The sequence below is a fragment of the Tyto alba genome, unplaced genomic scaffold (genome assembly GCF_018691265.1).
Source record: "Tyto alba isolate M040663 unplaced genomic scaffold, T.alba_DEE_v4.0 Super-Scaffold_16, whole genome shotgun sequence".
Classification (NCBI taxonomy): domain Eukaryota; kingdom Metazoa; phylum Chordata; class Aves; order Strigiformes; family Tytonidae; genus Tyto; species Tyto alba.
In genome coordinates this window covers 7,464,303-7,481,785 of record NW_024881278.1, presented here as the reverse complement: position 1 = coordinate 7,481,785, position 17,483 = coordinate 7,464,303, and the positions used below count along the sequence as shown (strand labels likewise).

At 42.6% G+C, this 17,483-nt stretch overlaps 1 protein-coding gene across 3 annotated transcripts in view; it reads right to left on the bottom strand.

Moving 5' to 3' along the window:
• Nucleotides 1-13,617, bottom strand: part of RTN4 (reticulon 4) — a 48,541-nt gene extending 34,924 nt beyond the window's left edge. For 2 of the 3 annotated variants that reach the window (XM_042789666.1, XM_042789667.1), the window contains exons 1-2: nucleotides 12,773-13,527; nucleotides 11,541-12,011 (exon numbers count right to left, since the gene is read on the bottom strand). In XM_042789666.1, coding sequence (XP_042645600.1) covers nucleotides 11,541-12,011; nucleotides 12,773-12,917 — 616 coding nt within the window. In that variant the 5' untranslated portion in view covers nucleotides 12,918-13,527. Of the gene's footprint in view, nucleotides 1-11,540; nucleotides 12,012-12,772 lie in introns of all 3 variants that reach the window. The other variant, XM_042789665.1, reaches the window with a different exon arrangement.
• Between the last annotated feature and the right edge of the window lie 3,866 nt (nucleotides 13,618-17,483).

Genomic DNA, 17,483 nt, shown 5'->3' with positions numbered 1-17,483 from the left:
TGAATGGTATTATTTTATATCAGTTGCTGATGTAGTCCAATCAGTGGTTTTTAAAAGAGAACTTTATAGACAGACTCAACCGGGTGATCTTATAGCATTCAGTAAAATACTAACATTGTATTCAAACATATACACCCACTCATCACCAAACCAGTGACTGCATGACTGCTCTTTGACTTACAAGAGAGAAAGTTAACAGCTTTGCTCACTACCACACACTCCTGTGGCTTTTTTTTTTTTTTAATTATCCACATCTAAAAACACATCCCCTTAATGTGAAAGGAAAAGCATTTAAGGAACAACAGAACAAAGACATGCACAAAGTGTTTCATTCTGATCACATTCCTATTTTTAACCCAAAACATTCTGCAAATTTTACACACTGGCTTAGTGCAAATTAAATACTCCCAAAAAAAAAAAAAAAGGACCAAACAACCCTGTAGCTTCTCCTCTCATTAACACAAACTTTCGTACTTCAAAACTTTGTATTATGGTTTCAGCTAAAACATAAGCTCCAACAACAAGAAATAGATTTCAGTTTTGTTTAGAAATAAAAAACCTGACACCAGCATGACAAAGAGGTGTTATTGCCCACTAACTGGTGTTACAAGATACTGATGTTACCAGCGTAAAACTTTAAATTGAATATCAAAGTTTTGGATAAAAAGCAGAGAAGTTAATGGAGAGAGATTTCCCAGACAATTAAGAAAGAGAAAGTGAAGTTAGCTGCAAAGATTTCCAGAGAAAATGAGAAAAATATTTAAAATTAAAAAGTAGTAAAAACTGTCAATTCCAGGAAAAGCAATTTATGAAAAAAAACAAAACAAAACAAAAAACAAAACAAAAACAAAAAAACCCAACACACAAAGCCAAAAAACCAAACAAACAAAAAAACCATGACAACAACAAACCAAACCTGCCCTTTTTCCCCCTAAAAACGTACATGCCAACAGAAAGCAGAGGACTTAAATCTAGTCCCAGAAACTAAGAACACAGCAAGAACATGTTCTATCCCTTATTGCTGGATTTTTGGTAACCAATGTACCCTTTCATCTGCTCTCACATGTGACTCCTTCCAAGCATCAGCTGCGGGTATATGGCAAGGTAGGTTTATTGTTCTGATACTCTCTTTATTTTTATGTGTGAGCTCAGCATTAGGGGAAAAAAAAAATCCATATATTTTATTTTCTACATATAAACACTGAGTAAACTTCAACCTGATGCACAATTTAGCTTTGGTAGGGGACTGTATTGGGCTGCTAGATAGCAGTTTCAGTCTTCAGAAAATAACAACCATTTTCTGGATTAGTTTGCTGGAAAATATATGCTATTCTTAAAATTAAGAGTTGGCAAGAAACAAGTTTCTAAGAATCCACTTTGCCTTTGCATGTTTAGAAAACAAGCAAAATGCCTAACTAACAAGATGGACCACTTTTATCTTACAGACTTAACAGTGGGACATTGATTTTGAAGGGCCTCTCCTGTTAATACAAATATTTAACAATAAAAGAAAACAAAGTAAAATTAATACTCAAAGGAATGACATCTGTGATGTGACTCATAGTGTAAAAGTTACATTTGCAGCAATCCCTCTAGGGCAGATCTGAAAGAGAAATTGTCTGCTGCTTCAATGCACTGGGTTGTTAATCTGCCCATAGTGAAGACTGCCCTAAGCAGCATTACTAATCTCAAGCTATTACCCAAGCAAAATACACATATGTATTACTCCCACGAAGTTCTACTCTTTTACAGATTCAAGAACTACAAAAAGCTCAAAAGGCTTTTGGAGACCAGTGCAGTACCCTCACACTTCATAACCATAGGGAGGAACTGCCATGCTGTTGGGTTTTGGGTTTTTTCCCCTGTATGTGTTGATGTCCAATTACTATCAATAAATTGTTACCGCTTGCCATAAAGTATCAAAGACAACATACCTGGCCATTTAAAAGTTAAATTAAGTGATTTCAAGGAGACTCAAGTTCTTGGATGCTGAATTTCCTACAGCAGAGTAAACAAGGGCACACAACTTCACAAGAATTTCCTGAGAAAAGCAGCTGCCTACACAAACTCCATTTAAATCATCTCCTGTTATGATGTAATTGTTCTAAATATGGTATTTCACCAAATATTTGAAGGATTCAAGATAAAGAACATTAACTATTAACAGCATCTTTTCACATCATTAGATCAAGCTGCAGAGCCACATCGAGCAATCAGGTTTTCTCCTTCGTCTCTTTAGTTATACATGTAAGTTTATAAAGAGAAGTTTCCAGTTTAGGAAACTTAGACTGTAAACTACTTTGAAACCTTTGAAGAAAGTATACAAATTGCTACAGAAGGTGGAGATCGCTGAAGATTTAAGTGAAAAAAAAAAAAAAAGAAGCTTCTTTTTTAGCATCTTGAGGGTATCACAGCTAGGATCACAAAAGGATCCAAGTGTTTTGATTATTAACAAGGGCAGCTGTAGGTCATCTCAGGTCTTCATGGTAATTACTGCAAAGTGGTATCATGCATTGCTTGCAGAGCAAGTTGCACTATATTGCACAGGAGATTTCTCATTTCACATCATTTGAAATAGATAAAGAACACAAGTTCAAAACAAGCATTTCAAACAATGCTCCCTGCTTTAAATAGTCTCTTTATGGAAACAAAAGTCTCCAGCAAGAAGCAAGTGTTGTCTTACTGTCTAAGCAGAAATCTATAACCAAATTGGTTTAAAAGAGGTTAGTTGTTTGTTTGTTTTCAATATCATATTTACAGGGTCCAACTCGCAGCAACTTTTTCTCTTTTGGAAAAATTACATTTGAGGCAAGTTGCCTAGCAATGCAGATACTGTAAAGCACACGATGACAGCGATAAGGTACGAGTCATTTCATCTTCTTTTGATCAGCTATAGAGAGAAATGCAAGAGACAGTACCACTCCCCTGCAATACACAACAGCCAACCAAGGCAAGAATGGACAGACAAGGAAGATACGATAATTCTGGTTCTATCACAGTTCTTTCCATTACAATTCCCAGATTGCCAAACTAAGTACCCACTACAAGGGTGTTTTTAAAATGCCATTAAGTACCTCAGACAAAACTGCCAGCCGCATCTCACTCTTACAAGCAAACATTTTGATCAATAACACTACGGACAGGATCCCAGCAGCATTTCAGAGGATGGTTCTATAATGTCACTTCCTATTAAAAGTCCCTCATCCATTTGAGTGTCACCGTCTCCTCAGAGCAGGGACAGATTTTTATCTGTCATATTTTGTTATTAAAAGTAAACAAACAAACAAAAGACACATAGGTCAGCTCCAAAGAAACTTTTCATTTTTCTTATACCAACTATAACAAGAGAACAAGGATTTCTCAGAAACAGGATGCACGTACCTATCACAGACCAGCAATCCACAGTGGCACACCATGAGGAAGGTTAAATCCTCTGAAGAACGAAGATAAGCTATTTGGCTTCTGAGCATAAACTAAGCTCACAGGCAAATAAGTAACACACAAGTGCCACATAGATTAACTGTGCCCTGAAGGCCTGTGCCTTCTTCCCCCAAGTGTATCAACTGACCTAATCACATAAATTCTGCCGTCCTACAGAGTTAGGATCAGGTGGTGGGTAAATGCCTCCCTTTATTGAAGTCAGGTGGCCACAATAATCAACTTCAACTGTTCACAGCCCATCTCTGATGGCTTGAAACACCCAGTTCACAGATCACAACTACATTTAATATGTAAATCACAAATATATTTAATGGCAAAGCTTAGAATGGATTTAGAACAATCTCAGATATAAACGTTCACAGATCCAGCATTTACAGTTACCAATTTAAATTATTTTAATATATTTAATTGGAAAGAAAGAAGCAGACAAACAATCAAGCCAATGGCAAACACATGTGCCCAGCTAATCATGGCTTTAAACAGAAGTATTCAGTCTTTGGCAATATTTGTAACAAAAAAGATACTAGATGATTCCTTTAAATACAAAGTAACTCTTCGTTAAGACCCAGACGGTTTAACCATACGTTGAAGTAACAAACAGAAATTTGGGTTCTGGCAGTGACACAAAGGAGAAAAATATGCTAATTACACCAGAACTTATTCAAAGGCAGGAGGTCTGAAGAGCCATGTAAATCCTATCATTATGCAGACATTATCCAATTTAATTTTGGAGATTATACCAATCATAAGATTCCCTTTCATCAATGTGTACAGATGGAATTTTTCCCTGCTTTCCCCACAATTAAACAAATCAAGCAGCATTTAGATTAGCAACTTTATCATTGCAGAATAATATATTTATTAGCTAAATTAATCTTTAAAGAACAGAGAAGAGATGCTACTGATTTCTTTTAGCATCTATTCCCAACACATTACCTTGCATGACAAGCCTCTGACATAAGACCTTATAATCTGTAAAATAAAAACAAAGATACCTTCATCTCAAAAGAGGGGAAAAGAACAGGGACATTCATTAGAGGATTCATTATAGCTATTAGCATTTGTATAAGAATATCTTTAAATGAAATGGATAAAGTAGTGTGACGATTATACACACTGTCCTGATGTCCTCATCATCAACAAAGAGGATCAAATATCAAGCAGCACTGCACCTCCTGGGCTGCAATAGGTTTTGATCAATACAAGTTTTAGCTATCCACTTCAGTTTTTTGTCACTCAGACACAATTTACATACACAGGAAAACTGATTTTCTTCTCTAACAATGTGATCTTTTAAAGAAAACTTGAGTTTAGAACACTGGAAATTCATCCCTTTCTCCTTTGAACAGCATTTCTCAAGCTGAAGGCATGAATACTTGAAGACCTGGCTGAAGATCAAGAAAGAAGCAACCTTTCTTCCACCACTACACATACATCTTTCTTTCTCCAGATCTTGCTTGTTCCTTTCAGTTCTGCAGCTACAACCTGCTTTTGACGGCCTTGCACATGCTCTTTCATCTGTTTTACTTGGCATTTGTTTCCTTGTCACACACAAAGGACCAAGAAGGACAGGCATTAAGAAATTTTACCTTCTGTCAGAAAAGAGAGAGTTCAAGAAAAACCGTCACAAACCAGTAACGACTGGATAAGCAGCATGATTTTGACATTAGACCAACAGCACCTAATAGAATGAGAACATTTTTAACTGGCAACAGGAAAGTTTATATTTATCTCAGTCTTCTGTCTTATTTAAAGACATCTTAATTAACATATTCTTCCTAGTTGATGACATGATTGCCCTGTTCATTAAAAAGCTGCAAATAAAATTCACAGTGCACTCCTAAGACACAAAGCAAGCCTTCCAGCAAAACCAGGGAGAGTCAAAAACTGGTACTCCCTAACACTTCTTCATGAGGGTAGAGGGGAATAAAATTAAAAGTATTCTTTCTTTATACATTAGAAAGCAGTAAATGGAGACAAACCCATTAAAAACCAGAGAAGAGCAGTAATTTAAAAACATCTCTAAGTTAAAATCTTCATATTTTGACAACTACAGTTAGCAGTAGATTGATTATTTCCACTTGAAAGATAAAAACATTCTACTGAGATAATCTGATTTTCTCAGACTTTGTGAATATTAATAAGGCCATTACTTTATTGCTATTATAACAGTTCTTATTGATGGAAGTAGCAATTTAAAAAGCTATCCAGCAAACGTATGTCATACAGCTGTAGTCCAGTGATCTCAGTGCTAGCAGTACCGTGCTGCCCTAAAAACAGTCTTAAAGTAGAAAACATTATGCAGTGTTTTCAAAGCCTAACAGGAGTCATTTCTGGTTTAGATCACAAAACAAGAAATTAAAAAAAAACACATGAAAACATACTCAATTGTTCTACTTAGAATAGGTTTCACCATTCACTATTTTTTACTTGGTAATAATAGCTTGCTTGCTTTCCTTTTCTAAGGCAGCTTGATACTTCCACAATTTTCTTCCTACTTCATGCATAATTGGTTTTGAATATCTCAGGACAATTTATCTGTAAACGACACATTGCTTTACATTTTCTAGCCAGCAAAAGACCAAGAACTGCTTCCTTGCTTACAAAATCTCTAGAACCTGAAGGATGTTTTCAGATTGAACTATGCATGGCTAATTTTTTTTATCTGAGTTTCATAGTTACTATAGTAACATGCCAGCTCAAAAGAAGAGCTTATTTCATTCAAAATATTACAGAAAACAAAGAAACATAACTCAAGCACACCAAGACATGCCTCAAATTGTAGGTTAACTGCCTTTCGTTATTCTAATACCTTCCCAGCACACAAAGGCCAGGCTAATCTGATGAGAGCCTCCAAGCAGTCGGGTGGAGCAAATTGGACATTGAAACAGGCAGTCAAAGCCACTAACCTCCCTCCAAACCGGGGGGGTGGGGGGCAAGCAGCAAAGTCCCCACACAATTCTAACAGCATGGGAGAACTGATCTCCAGGGTTAGAATGATAATGCCTATATGGCTTCTGCTCAGCAGCCAGGCTCCCAGACTGAGTGCTCTCCAAAATCCTCATCCTCCCCTGCCCTGGGCACTGGAGGAAGAAAGGGAAGTGAAAACAACATCCTCACAACACACCAACCAGAGAGTTATACTAGAAGAATGCATTGCAAATTACTGAAACACCACAACATGCCTCTGCAAGACAATTAGAAATCATATTTTTCTAATCAGAGTATCTATTTTAAGACTGTCTTTTCACCATGCCAGTTACCAACAACCTCAGCTTATTTCTCTCCTCACGAGCTGCAAAGTTTGAGTCGCTTGACCTTAAGCCTTTATATTCCAACAACGACTCATTTCTAACCCATCTGTAGGTCAGCTGTTGCAAAAGGACTCCACACTTTCCTAGCAACTTTGTACCAGCCAGCAGAGAAAAACACTGACTGGGAGGCTTAAATGTTGTCCTCAAAATATAGGAGTGCTTTTGTTAGTGGTTATCTAGGAGATAAGAGGTTCAGTGCTCACCAGTGGTGATGCAACAGGGTGGACAAGATAGCATCACTTCACAGATATGCTGCAAACTTCCTTATGTACAGATAGGGAGGATGGGGAAAAAGGGCAAACAGACAGTAGCTCTTCAGTGTCTCCTAAGTTGTGGTTTGTAGGAGTTAATTTCCAAGAGGAAAACTCCCAATGCAATTCAAAACCTCCCTGAGGGCTACATCATTATATGGTAGGTGGAAGCTGTGTGGTTTTATCCTGGAAAGCAAGTCAAAGGATACACACACAAAGCAAATATACTACCAAACTTGGCAGGATTATCCTTGCACATACTTCTGGTTAACAGAAGAAATAGCTGTTCTGGGGGTTGGAAGCTCTTATACCAGCTGATTTACAGAAGCAGGCCCCACTGTGCTAGACACTGCACATGAAATAAATAAAACGATCCTTGTTGAACTCACCTAGATGGGAACACAAAATATGAAAATAAAGATACTAACTTTACCCATCAAACTGCTGGCTACTCTCCTCTCCATATGTCACTATAGTAGAAAGTGGGTAATAGAAAAAAAAAAAATCACATTCTCCCTTTGATATACCTAAGTTTTGTCCACCTCCCTTAAAGCTTTACTGACTACACTTTGGAAGAGAAAAGATCTTGGCACCTCAAGGAAACAGTGAAGATCAGTGAGAGCATATTTTAATAAATGAATGGTGCAGATGAAAGTCACCAGTGGTAGTATTCAAGGACAGAGATATTTTTTCCAAGTCATGCTGCATTCTGTCCTTAAAATCCACACAACTCTTGTGTATGAATCTGTGCATACATAGCAGCACACCAGAAAACTCAGCAACACAGAAAAAAAAAACAGCTGAGGAGCCTATACACTGCTTTAGAACTTGTGTAAAATGCAAATTACAGGATCTGCATATGCCCACTCAGGATGAAAGGTGCACTCTATACAGCGAGCAGAAGCAGGTGTACATCCCTCCTTTTAATCACCACCCACTGCAGCTGGGGTCAGCTTGGTGAGGGTAAACTCTAATACAGAGCAGTTTGTGTGCTCCTGGTACAGCTTGGGGCATCCCTGCCGACCTCTGCTTGACACTGTCTGGCACGTAAGCAAACTCTTCATGAAACCACTGCTCAACATTGATGAATTAAAGCCAAGTCCTATAAAACTAAATGGAAAACCAAGACTAATTAACAAACTGCCCTTCACGACATTTGCATACGTATCGAACCGTGGCAGAGTTGCAGGCAACTGACACACAAGGAGACATCTTTATTCACTTTGGGTGCTGGTCTGGGGCCAGTCTGCTGGATTTAGTATACAGGTTTCTTGCAAGTGCAGTTTAACTTCAAAACACGATAATCTCTTCCAACAAAGTGATATATGACCTCCCTTCAAAAGCAGAACCTAATGCTGCTAGGATTGAGAGCTTTAAAGATGGAAAGTGGTACCTTCTCATCATAGCTTACTGGTTAATCTTACTTTGGACAGCTAGCAAAAGAAAAAAAAGTGCATTACTTTAACCATGTACAACTACCTCAGATTTAATTTTTCTTTGCACTGTATGTAAATTTAGGTAATCAAAAGCTTTAAGTAGTAATCTCTAAAGAAGAATTGTTAGTTTCGCTACACACATAAGAGCGAGTAGTGCAAAAAAACAAAAAAAAAAAAAAAAAACCCACACCAAAACAAAGTGACAAAGTGTCCAGGAGAGCATAAGTTTTACTGAAGTCCTCTTGCTTGTTTTCTTCTTCAGGAAATATTTATATTATCTCTTAAGGCGGGAGGCTGCTGATACACAGCTGGAGATTCGTATTACATACAATTATGTCACAGTCTCTCATAACAATGATACTGAATACTCCTAAGTATGCAGCTAATAGTAATTACAAAGATCTACTTTTTAAAACACCTCCAGATGTGTAAATAATACATTTTAATGGGCCATCAAGTAGTCCATACATTTTCTCTATTGTTATACAGACAAAAAGCAGCACCATGGCCTATAGTTGCAGATAAAAGAATCCCTACTATTCTTTGCATGCTTGCTACACACAATACTACTTTCTCCTCTTGGAAATAGAATTTCAAAGTTACTTGCCTCAAATCCTCACTAAATCAAAGCCTTAGATTTTAAATATGAAGGGAATAGAATACTTTCAAAATTTTTAGATTGTGAACTGCTACTCTTTGTTTATATCCTAAACTCATACAACAGAGCTGACAGTAAATGAAACCATAACTCTCCAGAAGACAGGGAACCATCCCAGACACGTGGCTATCCATGCCATAATCACAGGCATCAAATCGATTTTGCCAAATTCACAGCACAACTGAAAGTGAACTAATTTGAACCCAAGTTAAATATTTTTACCGAGACAGTCTTAACAGCAACTGCTAGATGTAAAACTAAAACACACTTGATGTTTAAACAAATACTTAACATGCTTGAAACTACGTACTCCTGCATCTGAGAGGACAAAAATATTCATGACACAACCAGACAATGCTTTTATCAAAACAGTTTCATCTCATCTAGTAGTTTCAGGTACTTAAGACACAGCCTCCAATATTCCAACCCATCATTAGATGAGCATTATGTGTTACAACAGCTTGTCTTTGGAAACCAGGCCTCCCAGAGACGCCAGGTCCTCACTTCAGAGCTCTAAATTAGTCATCACTGATAAATTAAAATAACTCTTTGACACCACTTCTCAGCTACACTACCCAATTCTCACAGAGTGAGGTCTCCTCTACTCTAATGAAGAAATATTTAATGAATTACTGTGTTCTTTGCCTTATCCTTCAGGGGTCAGAGTAGAAAACCAAGTCAGCTCTGGAAATCACACATTTATCCCTACTTTTCAAAGCAACAGCAAGAACTGGTTGATCCTATTCCTTCCATTCTGTTCTGCTCAAACCTTCCAGAGCTCCACTCAAAGAACCTGCCTAGAAAAAATTCTATTCACCTTTCCTATAGGATCTGTTAGTCTGCTGCAAGATTTTGTCATCATCTGTCCTCCAAATGGTGGAAATAAAATAATCTCCTTAGTATATTGCTACACAGAGAACTACCAGAAGAACAAAAAAAACTAGGCTTCATGAAAGACATCAGCACAACTAACCATAAAGTCCTGTCACATATGCAAATAGAATGTGAAATTCCACACACACACCCCCCAACAAAATCCAATTTGGGTTTAAGAACACACCTTTTTTTGTTATCGTTCCAGGCGCTTTTTTTGATTAAGTCTTGAGTATCACGCCCACTCATACCATGACATCAAATTATGATTGAAACCCTGTATCATTAAAACATATGCAATGTACCAATATGACAACAGCAATGAAGATAAGAATGCACCACCATGATAAGGCACTTTGATTTATTTGTTTTAACGGCCTCAAGTTAGCTCTTGCATTTTTTGAACAAAGCAAAAAGCAGAGCCAAGGCAACAATCGCCAACCGCATGCAACACCTTAGTCATACCGGGTCAGCTCCTGGATTAGACCTTGCAGGAAGGGGTTCGGCGCTCCCACAGCACTAGCAATTGCTCAGGGCGCGGCACGCCCCCCACCACAGCAGCCTGAAACTGCGGGGTACCCCAGGGCAGAGGGGCCAGCCCCTCGGACGAGCCCCAGGTGACAGCTATGGCTAGCTGCGGTGCCACACGCAGGATGCGAGGTTGGCATTTTCCTCCCAATGCTGCCACACCTACAGCTGCGAGCAGCCCCTACGCCTTCTTTTGTTGCTTCCACGCGTACTTCACTAGTTTACCTTCCCTCTTGGGGCTTAAGATTCGTTGTCTGAGGGCGGAGAGCGGCGTTTCCCACACAGAGACGCTTTGCCAGGCCCGCAGCGACGCCCATCACCCTTCCCCTGGCTCCCGGCCTCCACGAGGGAGGTTTAGGAAAGGAGGTAGCGCTGCTGCCCAATTCCTCTCCCTCGCCCCTCCCAGCGAGGTGATTCGTTTAAAACGAGTAAGACTCAAAGCATCTGTATTTCCCCTCCTCCCCCACGCTCCCGCAGGGCTGCCCCGCCGCCCGCCCCCCCCACGCCCAGTCCCCGCCGCAGGCCGCGGCGTGGGGCCGCCCTGCGGGAGAATCTCTGCCCGGGGCGTTGCGGCCAGAGGAGGGGAAAGCAGCAGCTTAACGCCGTGGGCAGGTTTTTTGGGTGGGGGGGGGGGAAGCCGAGAGAGGCGGGTGGGGAGGGGCAGCCGTCTCCTCCGGCTCCGGCCCCCGCCCCGCGCCCCACGACGCGGCCGTTGCCAGGCGGCCGCCCATGTGCGACCCCCCCCACACACACACATTAGCATAACACAGAGGGGAGGAGAAAGGGAAGGGAAGAAATTTTTTTAAAAAAATAACAAGGGGAAGAGGGGGAGCCCTTTTCCCCCGCATGAGCTACGGCGGGGCCCCCGGGGAGCGGGGCCGCGCCCCGGCGCGGGAGGGAGCGATGCCGCAGGAGGCGGCCGAGGGCCGACAGACAAAGGGAACCTCCCGGAAGGGAGCGGGAACCGGAGCGATGAACCCGGCACCCAGGACCCGCTGCCCCCCGCCGCCCTCCCCGGCCCCGGGGCGGAGACACTCACCGGCCGAGCCGGAGGAGGACCCTCTTCTCCGGGGGGCGGCGGCGGCGGGGGGCTCGGGCTTGGGCGGTGGAGCGGGCCGGGTGGGGGCCGAGGGCTGCTCCTGCGCGGGGGACGGCGTGGTGGCGGAGGAGGAGGAGGAAGAGACGGCTCCCGGGGGGCTCCAGTCGGGCTGCGGTGGCTCCGGAGCGGCGGGGCGGGGCGGCTCGGCGGGGCCACCGAGGTCCAGCGGCTGCGGCGGCCGCTCCTGCAGGGCGGCGGCGGCAGGCTTCCTCTCCATCACCTCCAGCTGCTCGTCGAAGTCTTCGTCTTCGTCCTCCTCTTCCTCCTCCTCCTCTTCCTCCTCCTCCTTCTCGTCGTCGAGCACGAACTGGTAGTGGAACTGGGGCTGCTGCGGCCGCGCTGGCCCGGAGGAGGAGGAGGAGGAGGAGGAGACCAGGGGCGACTGGTCCAGCTCGTCCATGGTGCCTGGAGCTGGCGGAACAATGAGTGCGCGGCGCTGGGGCTGTGCCTGTGCCGGCTGCGGGGGAAGGGCGCGGGCTGCGCTGCCGCCGCCGCTGCGGGACCCAGACTCCACGCCCTGTTGAGTCACCGGTGGGGGAGGCGGTGGGGCGCGGCCGCCTGCCCCGCCCGCCGCCGCGCTGACCGACGGCGGCGACGGCCAATAGGAAGGGGCGGGGACGCGGAACCCGCCAATGACACGCGGCGGCGGGGCGGGACAGTGGGTGTGGGGGGTGTGTGGGGAGGGGGCGAGCACCTCATGAATATGCAGCGCGGGGTGGGCGGGGCGCGAAGGATGGCGGAGCGGGGATGGAGAAGTCGGGTAAAGTTCAGCGCGGAGAATGCGGGGTGGGGTGGGGGACACCCACCTGCCCGCCGCCCGGGGGTCCCGCGGCGTGGGCGCTACCCGGGGGTCCCGCGCGCCCCCTGCGGGCCAGGCCCGTGGGGAGGTGGCGGGACGGGGGGCCGCAGCCCCCCGCGCTAACGGGGCGGTGTCACCCTCCATCCCCGCCGCGGGCCGGGCGCGCGAAGCGGCGTGACAGACATCTTGTGATGATTCATCACTTTCCTCTGCCAGGACTAGTGTTACTTCCCTTCCCCCCCCCCCCCCCGCTTTTTTTTTTTAAACAGCGGCCAGAAACCCTTAACTCTCTTAAGAACGGACGGGGTACCACGGGGCTCCCCGGGGCCCGGTGCTGCCGGGCACCGATCCACCGGCACCCGGTTCCTCTTACCCTGGATGTGCCCGCGGCGCTGCGGGAGGCTCCGCACTGCGGGGCCGGCGGGAGGGGCTGAGGCTCCTTCCCGGTCCCGGTCCCGGTCCCGGTCCCGGTCCCGGTCCCGGTCCCGGTCCCCCTCCGCGGGCACCGGCAGGAGCATCGCCCCTGGGGCGGGGAGCGGAGCCAGCCAGCGCCTTCAAGGTTGAACTGAAACCCGATGCGGAAACCTTAATGTGTCTGAAAAAAAACAACAAAAAAAAAAAAAAAAACGGAGACATTTTCAGAAGAGACAAACTTGTTTAACTGCTCGTAACCGTTTAAGTCAGCCGTCTGAACAGATCTATCGCTTTAAAATTTGAATTATGCAACTTGTGCAGGAAAAAATGGCAGCTTGTTCACAAAGCAAAAATTGTGGCGTATCTCTGTGTTAGGCTCTGGTGTGGTCTCCTGCTTTCTCCTCAGAGATGGAACATTGGCCAAAGCCCTTAGGGTAACACTAGAATTAACTAAAATGGCGTATATTTGGATGCAGTTTCCACCCACATAGCTACCACAATAAGACCAGAAGGACTTATAATTCTATATTTAATACCATTCCAACATTATTATGGATTTCTAACCCACAGATGATTTATTCTCCCACATGTGCCCGTATAAAGAGATTAGTTCAGGGAAACATTCAGAGCAAGCAAACTGCAAGTTCAGTGAGACACAAAAACTTCAGGAAGAGGAACAACTACTCTATTACTTCCCTTCTGCCATGTAGGATGCAGAGATGGACGTTGAGGTGAGCCGGCCCATTCAGCAGGATGACTGATGGCCTGGCATTGGGAGAATTTCCCACGTGGGCTCTGTTTGGCGTATCCGAACGCGTGGAGGCAGTGAGGGGGCAGCTCCATTTCATACTGCAGTGGGAAGAGTCTCGAGCGTGAAACTGGGTTAGATCTCCAGCATTCAGTCACTTTCTGAAAAACAGGATGGCAACACAGGAATGGGGAGACTCTAAGGGGTCCCAGCACTGAGTCCTCTCTTGCCTCAGGAAAACGTATCATGTTCTTTGCATGAACTGTTGTAACCCACCAAATATCTGAGCATGGGATGGGTTGTTGCTGCTACTTGTACTGGGAAGGCCGTTCTAAAATATCTAATTTTTTAAGTAACTAGAGACCTCCTTCTAATTTCCAGACTTAATTTGCTCCACGCCAATGTACATGCTTTTCCCACTTTTCCCTTTAATTTAAATAGATCTTTTATCTGAATTTTAATTTCTAACCTGCTTAGAAGAATACACCTTGTACCTTGCTTTCTTAAGCTAAAGCTAGAGAAGCTCTGCTGTCACCCTTTCCCTCGCACCTCCGAGCAGCCTTTCCTGCACCCACTCCAGTCCCAGTTCAGGCGCAGGAAGTTCCCGATGAGATTTGTTTCAAGAATGTGCAAAGACATCAATATTCCCTATCTCTACCAGCAATTACTAGAAGGAATGTGACAAGTATTTTTCTGAATACGGTGAAGGCAACATTGTTATCCTGATGGAGATAAAAATTTCACAGCGGGTGAATAAGCACTTAACCTGTGAGGTCTTAAGACCATTCTTTTCCCCTCAGATTTTGTATCTTTTTTTAACAATTACCCCTGTGTATTTTCAAGTCAGCCCTTTTTGGAGGATGTTACAGTGGCAGCAGGGTGGATGGATTAAATTCCATGTACTGTTAAATGAAAAACATGGAAGTTCTGGCTAAATTCTATTCTTAGTTTTATTGTTACATCTCTGCTACAGCCAGTGGACTACATATGCATAAATAAAGACAGACCAGGCTCAGTAGCTCCCATCATCCTAACTGAAATTTATATTACACTACTTAGGACAGAGTGTAACCCAACGTTCAGCTCAGTCAGCTTAGGTATCAACCTTGAACTTCACCTAGCTGTCAATTATCCCTGAATGGTCTTTCTGATGTGGTAGAAACGGTGGGTGCTGGCATGGCGGCTCACAGCACTAGATCTCTGCTGGAACTCCAGCACCAGCATTTCTACTTCACCGAGACAGTAATTCATTTGGTTCTTGATTTAAGATATAAACTGATACCTTCAGTCTTTTTACTTATCGATTGCCACGTCTACCCAGTGTCATACACCAGCTGCCGCAGTGCTAAGTGCATGTAAAGAAAATCTTAACAATACTTTCTCTCTTTTCCTACCAGCTAGTCAGTTTGGAGAAGGTACCTGGGGGAGTGCACTTGGTTCTCGGTAATGTAAATACTCAGAACATTTTTACTCTTTCAAGAAGCTCAATATATTAAATTACATTATGAAAATAGTAACAATGTGGTGATAGCTTTTATCTGAGGAAAAAAAACAAAACAAAACAAAAAAGAACAGGCCAGATTTAATGACCTTACTGATGAATAGAGGTCTGTAATGTTCGGTGGCATTTTACCTTATTCACAGTAGATGACTGGGCCTGAAATATTTTACTAAAAGGAAAATTCAGCTTTTCTGTGTACTCATTTATTACATACCAGGGAAGTAAATATACTTTTGGTTTTGTATTGTAAATCTGCACTTTTTGTATAGCAAATAAAAATACTTTGACTGAATAAAATCTCTATAATTTCACCAGCCTATCTATTTTTTACATCTCTTGGTTAAAAAATAAAATGGACTGTTAACATTTCATTAAAATATACTCCAAGGCAACAAGATACTTTTAAAAATTTGTAAAATTCTGAGTACAGACACAGCACTGAAACTAATTTTAACATACCTAACTGCAGTGATTTTTGGTCATCTACGAGAAGGAAAAATCTATATATAATGCAGCTGATTTTATCATCACGCTTGAAAGAGATTCCATCATCAGTTGAAGACAAATGAAAGGGTTTTTTATGTAGAGAAAGGAAGTGACTAAAGGTCTTGGAGGGAAACAGGAAGGGAGTTCCAGATAGCCTGTGCAAGTCAAATTAACAAGTGAGAGGAAAATACATCTCTCCAGTACAGAAACTACACTGCAAAACACTTTTTCTTTTAGCTCTTTAGAAAAATATTTTACAATTCTTATATGAAGATTGTCAACCGCTACGAGTACTCCACAGATATTCAGCAAGTTAATTTACAAACTTAGTTATCATGAGGTGTTTTCGTATAGTGAATTCAGGAAGAAAAGCATTCACCGCGTGAAAGAGAAACACCGGTTGGGGTGTCTCTGAATTTCCACAGCAGTGCTGACAATGGCTATGTACTGGTTGGATATTTTTCTGTCCCCTGTGACCTTCTCCTTGATCTTACACAGAAGTAATATGATCTCACAGCATATTGTAGACTAGGAAAATAATTATGATGGGACAAATGCAGTATTATCACTTCACAGCGGGATCAAACAGGAAAAAAAAATTTGGTCTCAGATAGCAATTTAAAAAGATAGAGCTAAAATTGCAGAGATGGTTGGATTTCTGTCCCTTCTTTTAAGCTCAAAGTACAATTCTCCAGGTTTCAGGCATCACGTCTCTATCTCTGGAAGAATAAAACTCTGTGATTCTTTTGTTTCCAGATTATACCTGTGCTGCAGTGTCTTGAGCATCAAGCATATTTGCCTAGCAGGTTTATCTTTCTTTGAACACCTGCTAGACTTCTTTTCAGGATCAGCAGTGGAATATTGTGACAAAATCCCTGCTTAGTTTATTAATACAGATGTAGCATATGGAGGGGAAAAGTGTTAAAACAATAGTACAGAGGGATTACCATCTCTGGATGGTAACTGAGTCAGATTCAGCTTTATCAGAATCTTCTGTGGGGCCTGCCTTTCAGCATGGTCCTCTGCAATAATTAACATTTTCTCGACAGTAGCTTTTTAAGCCTTTTATGTTCCTTAGTGTTCCGGGCACTTCCTATTCTGGAATTGTTTCTAACATCCCATAGGCCAACTTAGGTGAAGCCAATTTTCCCCTTTTTTTTTTTAGTGCCCCCACCATCATCTTGATAAATCAAAACAGTACTTTTCTATGGTAAATGTCCTAATAACCATTACAATATACAGTATTCTGGGTTCAGATATGTCACAAAACAATTTTTAAAACTTCTTTCAGCCAGCCAGATGGGTGCTGAGGCAGTCCATCTGCATAAATGAGAGTGGCTTAAGGACAACGCTAAATTACACCAACAGCCACAAGTGAAAAGTTGCCATTAGCTGTAGCTTTAAATTCCTACATTCACATAGTTTCTTCCTAGACCACAGCTTGGTCTGTTTAAGCTTTCATTCAAAGGAACCACAGCTGATGCATAACATTAAAGAAGATGTTACAACAGTGAAGAAGAATATATTTGCTCACCGTTAAAATATATCAACATTTGAAATGAATCAAAGCAACAACAGTGCTCTCCAGCAAATGAGACTGTGACATGAGAAATTCACCTCACCAAAATTGCACAGGAATCTACTGTTAATAGGATTTTGGTCTGACTACTCTTTTCCTTGGAAAGAGCCATTGGGTCTTAAAAGGCAATCCACAGTTAAGACACCAATTTTATGTCTTACTGATGTATAGGGCTCTAAGCAGTGAGGTCCTTCCACACACAAAGAAGACATTGTTTACACTGAAGAGAGATGAGACTTCTGTGCAAAACCCTCAAACATTTCCTGTAACACTTCCATGTTCCTGGATAACCTCCTATCTAAATACTGATCCCAGCGATCCCAACAAGCAGATAGTGTGGATTTAAAATAAACATT